This window comes from Halichoerus grypus, chromosome 6 (genome assembly GCF_964656455.1).
Source record: "Halichoerus grypus chromosome 6, mHalGry1.hap1.1, whole genome shotgun sequence".
Taxonomy (NCBI): Eukaryota; Metazoa; Chordata; class Mammalia; order Carnivora; family Phocidae; genus Halichoerus; species Halichoerus grypus.
In genome coordinates, this window is record NC_135717.1 from 107,593,884 (window position 1) to 107,612,824 (window position 18,941).

At 41.3% G+C, this 18,941-nt stretch overlaps 1 protein-coding gene across 1 annotated transcript in view; it reads right to left on the minus strand.

Annotated features, from left to right (window-relative positions):
* The window catches only part of SLC2A13 (solute carrier family 2 member 13), a 362,649-nt gene extending 344,054 nt beyond the window's left edge, over positions 1-18,595 (minus strand). Inside the window, exon 1 of the mRNA XM_078075885.1 lies at positions 17,774-18,595. Coding sequence (XP_077932011.1) covers positions 17,774-18,323 — 550 coding nt within the window. The 5' untranslated portion in view covers positions 18,324-18,595. The remainder of the gene's footprint in view (positions 1-17,773) is intronic.
* Positions 18,596-18,941: the final 346 nt, after the last annotated feature.

The window sequence follows — 18,941 nt, forward strand, 5'->3', positions numbered from 1 at the left end:
AGGGTTAGGAAGGAAGATGAAGATGAGGGGATGGGGAGAGGGGTGGGAACCTAAGCTCCAGGAAAGGCACATGAACCAACTGGCTTTTGTTTTCCTAAGAATTCCTTTGGTGAAATATTTTTTTAACAATGACAAGAGTGAAGATGAACGTTTATCCTAGCATCATAAAATGTGCAGTACAATGCCTGCACCTACTGGTTTTGAGAGTCCATTAATCTCTGAATATCTGATCTAAATAACTCAATTACAACTGGAGTAAGTGTGAAATAATTTCTAGTTTGCAGAAATTGGTGAATTTACCAAAAAAGTGTTTAGGAGCACAAGATTATTTGCAAGTCAATCACCTCAAGAACACTAAATAATTTGTTTTCTTGAGAGGATTCATGCCAGCGGCAGAATGAATCATTTCACGAGTCAAGAGAGAACTGAGGCACTAGAGAGGGTGCCGGAGACATGTGGCTGGCTTCCAGAGCTGCTTCATATTTTACAGATTATCAGAACATAAAATAATGTCCTTAATTTCATAAAGAGAGACTCAAACTACATTCAAGAAAAGTAAATTTTATAATTTAAAAGGAGCCAAAAGTAATAAAATAAAATGACTCAGGTGTTGTCAGTGAGTCAAACCAACGTTTGCTAAACACTAATAGGACACTGCCCCGTTGAAGATTTCTCCTTCCACCCCTGGACAGGTGTCTCTGTACCGTATGTTGACTGCCTGCTCACAGAGATTGGACATTCACTGGAGGAGTCTCCCTCCCTGTTGGCTAGATCTAAGTGTGGGTTAAAAGAAATAATGCAAACATATTTATGTAAAAGATGAACATATAAACATATTATCTGCTATTTTTAATTTTTCTTGATTTTCAAGAGCATTCTAGTATCTCGAAAATACTTTGAATACTAACTCTGTTATCAAGCCTAACAGCCACTTAGCTTGCTCTGGGCTCCCCAGATTTGATAAGCAAGGAGCATTTAGGCATGAGCTCTAGGTTGCACCCCACTGGAGACCTCTTTCTGGACCTACTCTTCAATCCTAACAGAGCATCCAACTAAGTCATGTCTTTTTTTTCTCTGCCAGACTTCAGACATTACTTGTTGTCTTTATCCCCCATGGAATTAACACAGTTTGTTTTGTTTACCACCTAGTACAAAGTAGATATTCTATTAAATATGTTAAATGAAAGAAGAGTATGTCAAATTCCTTACCTGCAGAATTTCCCTAATCTACCAACTCAGCAATGCTTTAAAGAAAAAAAAAATGAGGTTTAATAAGACATATGCCTAAGTGAACCCCCCAAAAAAGCTCCTAGTAAATATCAGACTCTTCTAAATGCTTCCAAATCTTAACTTTAATAGTTTATAATTTTGCTAGAAATCAATGTCACGTCTGTTGATCTATAATTCCCAGAATTCATTCCCTTTTGAACAATTAAGGCATTGTTTGTCTATTATGTCTTATCTCTGGATACCTCATCTTCATGACTCTCTTAGTAATAAAAAAGAAAAAAATTACTGACAGTGGCTTTGAGTTCACGTCTACAAATTCCTTTAATCCAAGCTGGATTAAGTCTGCTAGTTATTCACTTAAAGCAAATAAATTTAACTATTAACCAAAGCAGTAGCTATCTATATGCAAAGCTTTAATGCTTATTAATAACTACCATTCTGAATGCTTAATACATCTAAATATTTGAAAATGGGTGTTATATTTAGAAAAATATAATTTTGAAAATGCTCCAGAACATAATGATCTCTTACACAAATGAAGATTAAGTAAATGACTGTGTAATTACCAAATGAATATCACAAAATTATGTGTTTCTTTACATTCATGGTTTTCTTAATTAGGTTAAGGAGCTCATTTTTTAAAAATGAATTCTTCCTCAACCTCAACATCTGTTCTTTCACAAGAAATAATGACGTTTACATTTGCAGCTACTTTACATTACCTTATGAAAAAGCAAATGAAATTACTGCCACACAATCTTTACTAAGACATTCCTGGTAGAGAGGTATACATGTAGAAACTTGGTATTATATCAGATAAGGCCCCTTAATTCCACTTTATGTATCATACTTTGTGCAGTAAGTTAAATATTGACAAGACATATTCATTCGTAAGAGTATCATTAGATTCTTTAGAGTTTACTTATGTTGACATTATTAAAGTACCACTCATTTGTTCCTATTTATTTCACAGGAGGAGCTGGAAATAGGATCTAAAAATAAAAGTGTATTGTTAGAATCCTGAGTTTTGTATACTATAACAAAAGCCTGACCTGCAATTAAAGTTAAAATTGGCCAACTAACGACAACAAAGAGTAGCAGCATGTCATAAATTTGATGGAGTAACTTCTATTGCTTTCTGTCCAGTCCTATATTTCAAGGTTCAAATCACACTATGAAAATTTCATATTTTCTCTCTCCATTTAGCCAGGATCTATGGATGTAAAACTAGGTAACTCGTCCATCTGCTCTCATACTACCATGCAAATTATAGCCCTACAGAAGGTTTTCCTTACTAACGTGCCAGGAAAACCTATTCAGTATAGTCTGCTCACCAATTTAAGATGTTGATGTCTGTCTACAATAGAGGTAAACTGGGTGTAAAAATTCACTCAGTCAAACACAGGTTTCCAGCACTCGATCTGGTAGGCTACAGGGATTTTAAAAAAGGGTGGGCAGAAGACCAGTCTCTGTACCTTTCAAACTTAGAGTATGATAGAGAACAGAACCATATGAAAACACAATTACAACAAGAACATTAATAGCTAATATTTACTGAACATTTACCAAGCACTAGGAACTACACTAAGCTTTTTTTTTTTTTTAAAGATTTTATTTATTTATTTGACAGAACGAGACACAGCGAGAGAGGGAACACAAGCAGGGGGAGTGGGAGAGGGAGAAGCAGGCTTCCTGCTGAGCAGGGAGCCCCATGCGGGGCTCGATCCCAGGACCCCGGGATCATGACCTCAGCTGAAGGCGCTTAAGGACTGAGCCCCCAGGCGCCCCTACACTAAACTTTTAACAGAAAGTACTTAGCAACTGACCCACCTAAGAACCCTATGAAGTTCCTTGCAAAGCCTGAGTTGCTAGTTCCAGGCAGACTTTATCTGTACCACGGGGCCTTGCGTATTTTCCTATAGAAAAACACCTCACTCAATGATAGGTAAATACCATACCTGTTAATAGAAGTGGTATAGAGAAAGGTGTAATAAAGTATGTCTGGGATAACAAAAATGGTTTCACGTGTAGCAAGAGTTAAAGGGGTGTACAAGATTAAAAATTTCATAGAATGGTAAACAGGAAAATCTGGCTGAAGCCAGGTATTCATAGCACAATTTGATATTTTGTTTAATTGTTACCACAGTTTGGACCAGTGATCATGCCACTTCATTGCTATGAAGAGTCACAAGCTGGCTTTGCTTGAATCATAGCCCCACTTTTCATATCCAGAATTACACCAAAATAACATTGAAGGATCAGAGCAACGTCAAGATCATGATACCTATTTTTAAAATTCCATACATTTAATACCGTCTTTCAAAACTTATCACACAGTACACTTGCCTATATGTTTTCTCCCTTAAACTTACAACCAGATCCATAATGGAAAACAAAGTGGCTTTTATTTCTTTAAATCCTAAACTACCAGGATTTCACTCTGTTACAGAACATGAAATGCGGACTGAGGACTAAGAAAAGAGCGAGACGAGATTCAAATTCCAAACACAGCATTTTCCAGGAAAAAGATGCACTGAATTTTGAAAACTGGAATCAGAGATGACTTGAAGTTCAGGAAAAATTGATCAGGCCTCTTTACAGTAGGGGTGAAATAGGGCTCTCGAAGCCCCTGCCATTTTGCTTTAATTCCAAGCTCAACTACACAGATGCAACTAAGTCATCATCATCCCTCTTCCCACAAGCCTCCCTGCCAGGAACGAGCAGACGCTGGAGCATTGGTGACAGCAGAGAAGCACACGTACCACGTCCCAAGTTTGCACTCCGGTCGGTTCCGCCATCACGTGTCAACGTAGTTACCCTAAATGTATCCGCGAGAGTCTCTGATTATTTTTCAAACATGAGTCCACTTCCATTTTTTAGACTTGCAAGCCTGACGAAGGATTTGCTTTTGTCCCAGGTACTGAGAACAAGGTTAAGCTTAAATGTCTTAAATGGACTTAAAAATATCGATTTTTTCCCAACTACTTTAAAAAGTTTGAAACCACAGACATGAATGAGAAGTAACCCCGGAGACGGGGCGCCTGGGGGGCTCAGTTGGTTGAGCGTCTGCCTTCGGCTCAGGTCATGATCCCAGGGTCCTGGGATCGAGCCCCGCATCGGGCTCCCTGCTCAGCAGGAAGCCTGCTTCTCCCTCTCCCACTCCCCCTGCTTGTGTTCCCTCTCTCGCTGTGTCTCTCTCTGTCAAATAAATAAATAAAATCTTTAAAATTTTAATAAAAAAAAAAGAAGTACCCTAGAGAACATTTCATTAACCCCATCCACAGCACAAATTTCCTATGACATGACATCTCTGATGCATACATTAATCCAATCTCAGCTCAAAAATTACTCACCAGAGTTATACTGTTTTTTATCTACATAGCAAACATTTACTGAACAACCACTGTGTGCGAGGCACTGTACTACGCATTGGTAGAATGGGGTAAACAAAACCTGCTTCCATGGAGGTTACATTCTAGGGGAGGAAAACAAGTAACATAAATATCAGAGAAAAACTTAACAGAATAACAAAGCAAGGAGAAAAAAATAAAAAGTAAAAAAATAATCAAAAATGGGAATAAAAATAGGGTAGGAAGTACCAGGGGCGGGAGGCTGCAACTCAAGACAACCATGGAAACGTACAGATGAGGGAATGGTGTGGATATGCGGGGAATGTTTTCCCAGCAGAGGAATTAGACTGTGCAAAGGTCTGGGAGGATAACATGTGTGTTCCTGGAGGCCAGGGCAGCTCGGAGCAGGAGTAAAGTAGTAGAGAAGAAGGTCAAAGAAGGAACGGGGAGAGACCAGAATAGTGCAGGGCTGCAGGCCCCCGGCTTGTCCTGAGACAGCTGGGGAGCCACGGAGGGCAGCACTCTGACTAGCACTGAGGTGGCATGATCTCATTTATATGTTACAAGAATCACTCTGGCTGTTGAGTGCAGAAAAGAAGACAGAGGTGTCGAGGAAGTGGCAGGGTGAACAGTTAGGAGACTTGCAAGGCTCCAAGTGAGAGATGTCCTTTTAGATCAGGATGATTAAAGTGGAACTGATGAAAAATAGACCCTACTTAGAAGATAGATTCAAAGATTTTCAGGCAGATTGGATGTAGGACATGGGAAAAAGTCAAGGAGGACTCCAAGGCCTGGACTCAAACACCAAGAATGCCCTCACCTGGTATGTGGAAGATGGGGGGCAAAACAGGAAGCTGGGTGAGAAGCTGGGCTCAAGAGTCTGTAGATCAAGAAAGAGGTCTGGGCTGAAATTCTAGATAGTTGTCAGCAAACACAAGGCATTTAAGGCATGAGCCAGGTTAAAAGCAACAAAAGAGTAAATGAGAACAGAGGAGAGGAGAGCTCCAAGGATGAGCCACCAGCTCTAAGAGAGGGGCCTGCCAAAGGTAAGAGTTCTGAAAGATGAGGGAGAATCTCCAAAGGAGACTGAGAAGGAACAGCCTAAGGAAAAAGAGGGAGAGGGTGGTGTCCTTGAAACCAAAGAAAGTACCTTAGGAAGGCATGATGTAGTTTGTCCAATGCCTACAACAGGTCAAGTAGGATCAGGCCCCAAAACTGTTTCTGGGATGACACAGGGCATGGTAATCTTAACAAGAGCAACACTGGTGAAGTGGTAAGGGCAAAACCTGTCTGGAAAGGGGTCACAAAAGAATGAGAAGAGACAAACCGAAGAGAAGGAATATATGCAACCGTGTCATGTAAAGAAATGGAGGTAAACAAGACAGTAACCGAAAGATGAAGTGAGGTAGAAAGGATTTTTTTTTTAAAGAGTTGTGCATGCTTATGGGAATGATTCAGTAGAAAGGGAAAATTTATGCAATAAAAGAGGGAAGTAGCTGGAATAACAGTTTTGAACAGGAAAGAGAGATGAGCTCTCAGACATGAGTGAGAGGCTGCACTTGGCAGGAGCACGGACAGTGCATTCATGGGAATAGAAAGAAAAGCAGAGCATTTGGCAGGTGCAGGCAGGGACATCTGAGGATGCAGAGGAGATGAGGGACTTTGGGGATGTTCTCATTCTGACTGTTTCTATTTTTCCCAGTGATAAAGTAAGCAACATACTTTCTTGGGAAACATAAAATAGCAAGATCCAAGAAATGTACATCACATATCATGGAGTCTTATTAATCCATGCAAGGAGTTAAAAGTTAAGGGGAAAATACATTAAAGCAACTCTCATATGATTAGATTCTTTATAACATTTTTGTCATTTCTTAAAAACTTTATTCCATAGAATAAGAGGTAAAAATCTCACTTGGAAAAAAATTTGTTGCCAGCGTCTTTTGTTATATACGTATCTGTGTATTTTAAAACAAAAATCTGAATTCCAGGTAAAGCTATAATAATGAATAAAGGCAACAGTAACAAAATTTAAAACCCATTTTGCCACATGTTAACTACATATACAATGTTATGCCTTCTTTCAAACTCCAAGTCCAGTCATGATTTTTTATATAGTTGTTAATCAGATTCTATTCTTTGGGTTGCTTATTTGTGGATTTGTATGTATCCCAGGTGCATGTGGTTTCATGGTTTCATTTTAATGGCAATGTAATGTTCATACATAATCATTTCCTAATCACTAGGCACTCAGAGGTTTTCCCCCAACTTTTTTTTTAAGAGAGCACAGGCAAGCGGTGGGGCGGGGGGGGGGGGGGGGCGCACAGAGGGAGAGAGAGAGAATCCTCAAGAAGATTCCCACTGAGCCCCGAGCAGGGTTTGATCCCAGGACCCCTCCATCATGATCCAAGCTGAAATCAAGAGTGGCCCCTCAACCGAATGAGTCACCCAGGTGCCCCTCCCCCAGTTTTTTAAAATTACATATTGTACATCTATAAATATCTTCATGCAAAATGAGTTTCTTTTATTTCCTTATACTATAATCCCTCAAGTGAAATTTCCAGATCAAAAAATAGCAGTTTACAAATGAACTCCAAAAGCATAGACCTCACATTATTAACTTCTGTATCACAGTGTTTAATTTGGTACTAATATATGTCAGTAATTCAGAATAGGTTTGTTGAATTAATGAACAAAAGAACAAATGAATGAAACATGTTAAACATGTCAGGATATTATGTATAATATTCTCTACAAAAAATTATTCCAGGGGCACCTGGTGGCTCAATTGGTTAAGTGTCTGCCTTCGGCTCAGGTCATGATCCTGGGCTCCTGGGATCAGGGAGCCTGTTTCTCCCTTTCTCTCTGCCCCTCCACCCTGCTTGTGCTCTCTCATGTGCAAGCTGTCTCTAATTCATAAATAAAATCTTTAATGAAAATTGTAAAAATTTTAAAAAATTATTCCAATTTATTTTCCAACCAGAAAAGCTCTTCCTAGGGTACAACTAGCTGAGTTGTTTCTAATTTGCTAATTTAGTAAGTATGATGTAACCTTAATTTTCACTTCAAATTATTAACAAGGTTTAACGCTTTTCTAAGAGTTTATTTACTACTTGCATTTACTTTGCTGCTAAGCAGTCTATTTAATATGCTATGAGCATATTTTTTCCTGTTAAATAAATGTATCACAATATTTTTCCAATCTGTCACCTTGCTTTTAAAAGCTCTAAAGGTTTTAAGAATTATAATATAATGAACCATATCACCGATAAAGATAAAAGAAAATCACTCCATTTCTATTTTTTTAAACTTTAATATATCTTATATTGAGAATAAATTTCATTTACACTTTTATTCATATTATATTTTTTCAATTACTTAATAACTCTTTACCTGTTGTCTTATCTGATTTGTTGAATACTAAATCCAAAGAGCTGGATCTATTGCTGAAATTGTCATTCTGTTCTACTCATCTCTTTTCTGGCTTTAAAAATGTATTATGATGCCATATAACAATGTATTGTATATTTGGAGTAATTTCTACCTAGTTTTTCATTACTGTACCCCCAACCTCATCACCATTCCTTTGACAATCATTTTTGGAATTCTACAAAGTATCTTATAAGGATTTTAATTACATACACGTAATTAAATTACATGAAGTACATTAAATCCATCTACTAACCTAGGAAATATACTGTGACTATTTTAGCTTTCACAATCAAGAACTGGATTTTTCATATAATGGAGAGGTAGGGCACACACTGGTCCTTGATCAGAAACCCGGATTTGAATCTCAGCACTGTCACTAACAGTGCTAATTTATCAAACCTCTCTACACTTCCTTTAATTCGCTTGAAGTATGGAAAATACGAACCTTCTTGGTTAATGAGTGAATACACATAAAACACATGCACACATAGGCATAAAGGATGAGCTTTGCTTCAGGATCTCTCTACCGTATTTTGACTTTTTATAATACTTCTAATAAGCTGCCTTTAAGTAAGCATTACACCCCAGGAAATGAAGATTAGGGATTTTCAAAGAGAGATTATTCAAGGAAAAATGACATACTGTTAGAACTCTAGGTTCTTTGGATGAATTTTAACATCAGAAATCATTTAAAAGAGACAAGTACAAGAAAGAATAGTGAACTCCCAAAATTCTACATATTTTCCTCACATAGGAGTGAGTAAAATGAAAGATTCTGTAAGAATTCCCAAAAAGCTTTCATTCAACAGGCATGAGAAAGGATGGGAAGAGTTTTCGGTTTTGTGTTTTCTGCATGTTTTCCAGCCTCACCAACTTCACTGCCGGGCACGCAAGGCAGCCTGTGGGCCCTGTATGACCACTGAGATAGACATGCTATTTACCTACAGAATCATGGATGGCCACGTTACACTGATTTTACTGGTCCAAAAACAGTGGAAGGAGGAGTATCAGAAGCCATTTTCTTTATGATTTTATAGTAAGTATTAGAATTAGGTAGACTTGGCAGCAACTGCTTCAGATCTTAGCCTAATATTAATTTATAATGATGCCTGCATTTCAAGAATCTGTGAAGTCTACTGTTAGATGTGCTTGCAACTCATTTTCAGTCATTATACTTTTCTTTCAAAACTACAAGCTTTGCTAACCAAACATTAAATGGTCCATGTTTAGTCCTTGAATATGATGCACACAATTTTAGTTTCCAATTTTCTCTGTTGTAGGGAATGAGTTCCTGACATGGAGTCATAAACTAAGCCCAAAAATATGATAATGGAGTTTCATATGAAAGCTTCCATTACTAAAATTCTTTTTATTCCAAGGCTATTATTTTCAAGTTTTTATTAAAACTATTCATTCTTTGCCTCTTAAAAGGCAGATATATCGGGGCGCCTGGGTGGCTCAGCCATTTAGCGTCTGCCTTCGGCTCAGGTCATGATCCCAAGGTCCTGGGATCGAGCCCCACATCGGGCTCCCTGCTCGGCGGGAAGCCTGCTTCTCCCTCTCCCACTCCCCCTGTTATGTTCCCTCTCTCGCTGTCTCTCTCTCTGTCAAAAAATAAATAAAAATCTTTAAAAAAAAAAAGGCAGATATATCTTTTCCACTGGGAACTGAACTATTTTGTCTACAAACAGGCATATGAAGTATTACATTATAGACATATCTAATAGCATAGATCCAACTGGTCTCTTACCACTGGCCAAGATTATACCCTAACAAATATGTTCACATTTTGACTACTTTCTTATTCAAGCCCTACACCTAGCCAGGAAAAACTGCTTGCTCTCCTCAATGCTTTATATTTATCACTTCTCCCTTCCCCCACCAGAAAAGTATCCTCCTCTCAGACGACCTGTTTATAACCTTCTCCAAGACCTAGTTCAAAACTTCATCTGTCTTGTTAGATCTTACATAATGCAAATTAAACACTTGAAAGACAATACCGTTCTGCTTTCACATTACTCATTCTGTCTTTCAGATTTGTTCAATGTATATTGTGGAATTTTTACTCATCTGTTAATAGTTATGATAAACATCAAAATCTAATAATAATTTTATTTCCCTGATTGTAAAATGTTGGTGGGGTGATGACAGAGATGTCTACACCTGATAACAAGAGCTACCATTTTATTGATACCCAGGTACTTGTACATGCATGAGCTCATGTACTTTCTACAACAACCCTATTTTCTAAGTGCAATCATAACACTCACTTTAGAGATGTGGAAACTGACGCGCATGGTGGGAATTTGCCAAGGGTTACACAGCTTACATGTGAATGTTTAACAAACAGTGATGCTTTACTTTGCCAGGTACCATGAAAGCAACTTATAAGATAAACTCATTTAATCCTCATAACTACCCTATGAGGCAGGTATTCTTCAGATGAGGAAATTGAAGCACAAGATTTAACATGACCACCCAGGTTGTAAGGGGCCAGCCAGGGTGTAAGCCCAGGCAGTGTGGACCAGAGGCCTTACGCTTCACCGTGCTACTCCACTTTCTGAATTAACAATGCAGCAATTAAATGTGTACCTGAGGTTTCTAAGTGTTCAACTATAGCAACATCCTGTTGAGAATTATATTTATGCATTCTTTGGCTTTACATATTCAGTCTACATATTTTTTTTAAGATTTATTTATTTATATGAGAGAGCGAGAGAGAGCAAGTGGGGGAGCAGCAGAGGGAAAGAATCCTCAAGCAGACTCCCTGCTGTTCACAGAGCCCTACATGGGGCTTGATCCACAACCCATGAGATGATGACCTGAGCTGAAACCAAGAGTCGGAAGCTTAACGGACTGAGCCACCCAGGCGCTCCCACATATATTCTTTATCTACATTCTTTAGTATACACATTTAAGAGCTTAATATATAGAAAGTCTGGTACTGAGTGCAGTTAGAGGACATAAACACTATTAACACCTTATTAGTTAACACCAGGAGTTTCTGGTCTACCAGCAGAAAAGAGCCACGGCCAAAAGGCATATTGCAAGGAGTAATGCAGTTAAATACCATAAACATGGCTCAGAGAAAAGTATTAATGTTTAGCAGAGGCCAACTAAGAAAGCTTTCATGATAAAGCTGGACCTAGAAGGATGAGTAAACATCCTACAGATACTTTTATTTTTTTAAGATTTTATTTATTTATTTGACAGAAAGAGCATGAGCACAAGCAGGTGGAATGACAGGCAGAGGGAGAGGGAGAAGCAGGCTTCCCGCTGAGCAGGGAGCCCGATGTGGGGCTCGATCCCAGGACCCTGGGATCATGACCTGAGCCGAAGGCAGATGCTTAACTGACTGAGCCACCCAGGTGCCCAACATCCTACAGATACTTCTTTCGTAGGATTAACAACACATCACTATGTTCTCATGTTTGTCTTTCCCAGTAGACTTAAGTCTTTTAAAAACAGGGACTATTTTTATCTTAGTCTCTCTAGCACTCAACAAAGTCATCACTCAGCAAATGGCTGTGGGACGAGGGGTAGAGAGAATGTTATGGAAAAGCCCATTCCAAAAAGAGATCATAAGCTTAAAGGGAAAAGCAGAAAAGCCATTTTTAAAATCTTAGTTGCTGTACCACAGGCAGTATTTCCATGTGGTCCAACTCCCAGGGCCTATTTTCACTGCAGCCCCTCTATAGTGAATACGGAGCCCCTGGATTGTGCAACATGACAGTCCTGATTACAGGCATCCCTGGTCACATGTCCTTAGTACGGGAAAGAAACGTCCTAACCAACTTTGCTTTCCTCATTGCCACTCCTTGATACGCCATGGCTGTACTCTTGAAGAACTCATTTTAAAAGTTTAGATTTTAAAAGTAACATCCACCTAATATCATGGAAAATTATTATGCTAGTTTCAGAGAGAAGCAACAGTGTCACCGAGCAGTGACAAACCCAGACCTCTTGGGAGCCAACTCAGGCACCACCACTCAGGAGCTCTGTGACCATGAAAAAATTACTTCCTCTCTTTCTGCCTAAACATCTTCATCGTAAAAAGAAAAAAAAAATCATATGGTCCCACTGGATTATTATGAAGATTACGTGGATATATGCAAAGTGTTGGGCAGAGTGCCTGGCACGGAACAAGCGTTAGGTACTGTTTCCAGCGCACTGGCAGCTAAATCGACTGCCCATTCACATTCTGCCCTGCAGAGTGACTGCTGAGACTCCCCCCAGGGCAGGACAGAGATGATGAGATCAGGTAAAGAAGAACGCTGGTGCCACCACACACTGGTGCCCCCCCCCCCCCCCCCCGCGGGACACTGCTGTAGCACTGTGACATGAAATTCCTGCCATGTGGCTTCTGACACATACTCCAGACCACACCACTCCGAACAGTGGTCCCAATAAAGCCTTAAGTGTAAAGCATGCAGTACTCCCAGCTAAAGCTGAGAAGTATCTATAAAACTTGGCTATTTTTGTCTCTACATCCAGGGAAATTAAATTTTAAATGTGGGAAAGACGTTTTTGGGTTTCTGGTGAGTACAGATTTTCCTCCTGACAACGGAAGTTTTCTCCACAGAAGTGTTGCTACAACTTACTCCGAAGGTCAAAAGAAAAAGAAAGTTAAGAGGAATAAGAAGAGTTGTAGACAAAAAGGATGCATAAAGGAACCAGATTTGATCAGAAAAAGGTAAGGAAAATAGCCTCCTGGGCTTTTCAGTAAGAAGGCAAAGGCTGCTTGCTATTTGAGACCTACCAGCAGGTTCTATGTCAGCAGATGTGTTAAAGCCAAAAACATCAGTGCCAAGGCAGTCAACTTAGCCTGGGTTCTGACTTTGAGCTTAAAAAATTGAAAGAAATATGGATGGATGAAAAAGAAATGTCTTCTACTGAAGTCACGTGAACAACTTCATAGAACTCATGTTAACAGACTTCTCTGTCATCCTACTGACAACTCACTGGAGGACGGTGTTGCAACACTACTAGGCAAACATAATTAGGTCATAATCCTCAGTGCAACTCTGCAATGTCAATGCCACCAGACAGAAAAGTGGAGGGGGCGTGGCACATACATACACCCTGTTTGAGACAAGGAAACAGAGGAAGTGAAATAAAGTTTTACTTTACATGTCAGTTTCATGCTGGTAAATCCAACAAAGAAATCCTGCTTTAAAAGATGAAACTGAAAGAAAAAGTGGGAGGTGGAGGGTGGCAGGGAGTAGGAAAAACAACCTTGATGGCAAAAAACAAAAATGAAATCACATCAGCTGATATTTTAAAAATCTGGTTGATTCTGACTAGCCCTGCTTACCTAAATTCTTTATTGACATTAATCTCAGTACTGAATGAGTTTCTGATCAAACAAGATTTTACATTTGCTTTGCATCAAAGAATTCAAAATGCTATTTGAAAAAAAAGTTATATTTTTAGAAATATTACTCTACGGGTTATAGCAGACTGATCACAAGCTGCAATATGCAGCCAAAAATTGTGTTCCAGTAGAGGGAGTATTGAGACAGGAAAAACTGATGCAGACCTAAGATTAATTTAACAAACCCAGTGCTGTATAAATTAATATGTCAATTCTCAGTAAAGGTTTTGAATACTGGTGAATATCTGAATTTAGACACTTCTTGATATTTGCTACACAGGCGCTAAATCACTGCTTATAATGAGCAGTAGAGTAAATGCCAACACTGTGGAGAAACGACTAAATGAGACAGTCTGGTCCCAGGACTCAATTCAAGACAAGAGCAAAATGAACCAAAGGAACCTCTGGTGAAAACAAAAGCCTAAAGTAATGCCCTAATCAAACAGGCACTCAGTCAGCTGATTTTGTTGTAAAAAGAAAACTGAATCCTTAAACTAACTCAAACACTAATACCCAATTTCTGATGCTTCTTTCACCATCGGACTCTTTTAATACAGACTAACAACTACACTGTACTGCTTGGTTATCTTTATCTATTTCAAAGGTTTCTGTTGAAGGCCCCACAGACTCTTCCTACTCCAGTAATTCATGGCCACTTGCTATGCTTTTACCCACCCTGCAGTAACCATCTCCACAAAGAATTTCTAACACTACAAAATTCAAAGAGGCAAGAAGGTTTGGGGAAGAAAATAAGAGTTTAAAAGCAAAAGGGCGGGGAGAAAAAAGACCAGATACAAAGGATGCTTAATCTGATCACATCATTTATAGCTAAAAACCTCCCACGACTGTCCCTGTATAGGCATTGCCAAATAATCCCTATTCAGCATAGCCCCCCCACCGCCCCCCGCCAAACATCATTCTACTTTCATGAGCCCCCATCACCACCTTCCACTATGCTTCAAATACTGCTTTGATTTTTTTATGCCTTTACACTTGCTGTTAATGCTACCTTAAATGCCCAGGAGAGTAATATAAGCAAAAGACTCCGAGTCTTTGCTTTTTTAATCCTGACTTTGTACCAGTGACCTTGTCATTTAACTGCTATAGACTGTTTCTACATCCAGCAAAAGGGGATCTGAAGTAGATGTTTCCCATCTACTTCAGAGTTAGAAAAATTAAATGAAATATATGGAAACTAATGCAGGAGGCCTAGTAGAAACTAAAGCACTAAATATTAGCTCTTTTCCCAGCTACCTCTACATCTGCTGAACTCCTACCCACTCTTCAAACTCCATTTTAAATATGTTTCTGTAAAACCTCCCATGTGTTCTATTTACTTTTCCCCCCCAAAAGAATCAACTGCCTACTCTTCTGGCTCTTAGAGAAACTTCTATTGTATTTTAATTGTTTGTTGATGGTCCTTTTCTATTAGAGAATGAACACCTCCAGGGTGGGATTTTTATCTAATTCCTGCCTACCCAAAACTGACAGAATCAATAATGGAAGCTTAATTAGCATTTGTTGAATATATAAATGAATGATTGCATTAAAGTATTAGAAAATAAAACCCTTAGATGGCCTTTCAAATATTTTGATAATAACACTTTTTTAAAGAATAGTCCTATCTTAAAGTGGTACCCAGAGAAGTGGAATTATTTTTTTTAATGTTTCTGCTCACTATTCCAATCAGTAAGGGCCTCCTATAGGCTGTGAATACACATCAGTAAACAAAATGAACAAAAAGCCCTGTCCCCATGGGCTTTATATTTACCACAGGTAAATCTGTGAAAGAAATTACCACTGCAAACTTGCCTGGAAAAAAAAAAAAAAAATAGCAAAAGCCACATTTTGTTATTCATCAACATTTACTAAGTATCAAAAGGATCAAAAACAAAAACCCTTCCCACTTCCCATAAAATTTACTCCAAAAAAAAGTAGCATGAAATTCACCCAGATTTAGTGTACTTAAGCAAGAAAAACGGATTTAGCGTCCTCCCGAACTCCCCCAAAAAATTCCTGCTAAGGACCCATTTCCTTGTAACTAAAAATAACTGTGACTTCTCCTTTGGGAGGTTAGTAATCTTTGTGAGTTTTAAGGATTTTACATGTACAACTGCATGCTTTGCATAATCCTAATTCGAAATGTGGTCTATTTCAAAGCCTGCTTATGACTTTAGCATTCCTCATTTTATAAGTAAAGAAGACTTTTAGGATACTTTGTATCAGGGCATCTATTCTAAGAGCTTCTTTCTGAGGAGATGGGTCACACCAGGACTAAATCAGGACCATGTCTCAACTGGGATGCACAGACAAGCAGCCCAGGTGCCACAGAAGGAGGCTGTGGGATACACAGGGGTCTGCAGTTCCGCACATCAACCTTTCCCATCTTACCTCCTGCTTCATCCTCTTTGTTACATCCACCTTATTCCCCCAAGCATCCCCTGGCTTAGAAGGTTCTTTCTTCACCTCTGTTAAAACACTACTCACGTATGAACATACCATTTCTATGAGGAAGAGCTTCCAGCTTCCCTCTGTTAGGATAACTGTACCCTTTTTGAAAGCATCAGCCCTCTCTCCCTGAGAGACCTTCTCATGGAGCCTAGCAAGTTCTACCTGGCTTTATTCCCACCCTGCTACTCTTACTGGGTTAAATCCTCCTCACCATTCTGCTGCTCACAACATCTAGGAGGAGACCTTACCCACAACAGGGGCTCAATTTTCCCAGCAGATAAAGAGTAAACAGAGTATCCAAATAACCAATACTTGCCACACCTAAACTCTAGGAAGCTTCATTCAAAGCTGCAAAACATTATTCATTCACCATGCAAAATACTATTCAATTTCAAAATCACAAGATTCACTCTTACTGAACAAATCTTGCCGCCTAAAATGATGTTATTTCTAGGTCAGAAGAAACAATCAACATAGTTCAGGCGCCCCAAGCAGAGAATATGGAGAAAAGAATCCTGATCATTTGACTTTAACCACAAGTTATTTATCGAAGGGTCCTGAAGGGACAGGTATTTCCTCTACAAAGAGGCTTCATTTCAGCTGTACTTTTTGGTCATTTTGGACTTTAATGTGCCAACTTAATATTTTACTGAGAGCCTTGCCCTGCTTCACTAATTAACAGTCCAAGAAACAAAAGGAAAGTCAGCAATGACAGATTTTGGATATAAATTGCAGTGAGCTGGAGTTCAGGCTCATGGTTCCTAAACATAGAATTGTATAAATGGGGCTTGCTTCCCCTTAGAGACTACAAGGAAGGGGGTGAAAAACAAGATGTCAAGTGGTGAATGGACAAACCTAACGAGTCCCAGGTTTAAAGAGTTTTCATCAAGCCCCAGCCATGGGGGGGGGGAAACTACTTCAACAGCACTCTAAAGGAAACAAACTGACTTATAAAATGAAACATTTAAAAAGCATCAGCAGCATGTCTTAGAAAAATTACTAGTGAGATTTATGTTTCAACCCCCTACGTTCCCTCAGAAGTGCTTTCTAATAATACCGAGCACATTCCAAATAGCTTCCGTCTGCCAAGAACTTGCCATTGTACCTCCCCTGCTCAGCAACCAGGGTGAAAAATCAATGCCCGGGGAACCTTAATCCTTTCATTTTTGAAGTAATTGCAAACATCTATCTTGCTGGGCATTTATCCACAGGGGAAGTGGCTCCTAAATGAATTTAATAAGTGAACATGACCTTTAATAGATAATTTGGTTCCCAACAGGAAAGCAAGAGGGGCAAAACGAAAAAGGAGAATGGGTGGATATGGATTTAAAGGAAAAAAGTTAGAAAAACAGGACTTCATTTGCGAAAAATATGAAAGAGACAATACAATTTTAAAGGCAAAAGGAGAGGAAAAATAATACTCCACCTAAAGATAAATGACCAGAGAAAGAGAGTACCGGTAGCAAAGAATACAGTCCAGGATCACTTGATTAACTTTAAAAATTATCTTACTGGGAATTTAAGACTGATGGGGTTCGGACTTTGGAATCCTAGAAAGGAAAGGGGTTAGCAGTAAAAAATAGAGAACAATACAGTAAAGAGACCCTCCCCTCATAAGGTCTAGAGGAGCATCAGGTAGGGCTGGATCAAGGTAATGACTCGGGTTCCTAGAAGTGCTAGGACATGCAACAATCGCGCGGATTCACTTGTCCGTGGGCGATCGAAGATTCCACGTGGGCTCCAGGGAGCCCAGAGAGAACACCACCACCTCCACCCTCCGCGGGAGCCTTAGAGCCCGGAGTAACAAACAGATGGGCTCTCGGGACCAGACAAGGTGAGTGTTCTCCGGGCCAGCAAGCCCCGACGGGGACCCCAGAGGGGCAAAAGGAATGCAGCGACCAGGGTCAGGGGCGCCCTTCGCAGAGCACGAACTCACCGATGCCAAGCCCTACGACCAGGCGGCCGGCGAGCAGCGTCTCCTTGTTGTTGGCCGCGGCCAGCACCGCGGAACCGGCTGTGAAGAGGGCACTGGCCAGCAGGATGGCGGCGCGGCGGCCGAAGACGCCGTTGAGGGCCCCGCCGGCCAGCGCTGAGACGGCGGCCGCCCCCACCGTGCTGGACACGAGCAGCTCCTGCCACAGCGCGTCCAGGCTGAGCTGCCGCTTGAGCAGCAGCATGGCCCCCGACACCACGCCGGTGTCATAGCCGAACAGGAAGCCGCCCAGCGCGGAGAAGACGGCCACCACGTACACGAAGGCGGGGGTCTCGTCCTGCTGGAACTGCCGCCGCGCCGCGCGCTCCAGGTCCCCGACGCCGCCGCCGCCCGCGCTCTGCAGGCTGGCGCTCGACTCGGCGGCCGCCAGGAGGCTGCGCTCCCCGGCCGCGCTCCCCGCGTCCGGCTCTTGCTGCTTCCTGCGCCGCTCGCCCATGAGGCTGCTCAGGCTCCGCAGCGTGTACTCCACATTCTCGCTCGCCTTGCGGGACATAGGGCAGGGGCCCGGGACTTCCCGGGGGGGCGGCGAGGTTCGGCGGGCCGGCGGTCTCCGAGGGCTGGACAGCCCGAGCGGGCAGGAGCTACGGCCGCCGCCTTCCTCCTCCCGGCTCCCACTCCGGCTGCCACGGCAGCAGCCGCCGCCGCGGCCGCTCCGGGGAGAAAGTTGCTGCCCGCCGAGCTCCGGCGCTGCGGAGTTGGAGCCTGGCGGGTCTCAGTCGAGACTCACGCCCCGCGCCTGCCGAGCTGGCGCTGCGGAGCGGGCGGGAGGCGGGGCCGCGGGTCACGTGCGCCCCGGGCCTGCGGGGCAGGGCCGCGAGACGCTCCGCCCCCTCCCTGGGTGGGGCCAGGCGCGGGCCGCCCGAGACCTCTAAACCCCACCCTCCTGGTCTGGGGCGACCTCTGACCGAGGCTTCTTTATTTAGGGTACAGGCATCCGTAAGGAATTAACCCTGGCCTGGGGGCTGCAGCTGGGGAGCAGGCCAGTGTGGGAATGCCAAGTTAATAGGTGTGGGAGGCTAGGGAGAGAACCCCTTAAAACATCCTGATAGGTCTTCTAACAACCTGGGGATGGCCAAAGCTGGAAAGGGCCTAGGAAAATATATCTTGGTAT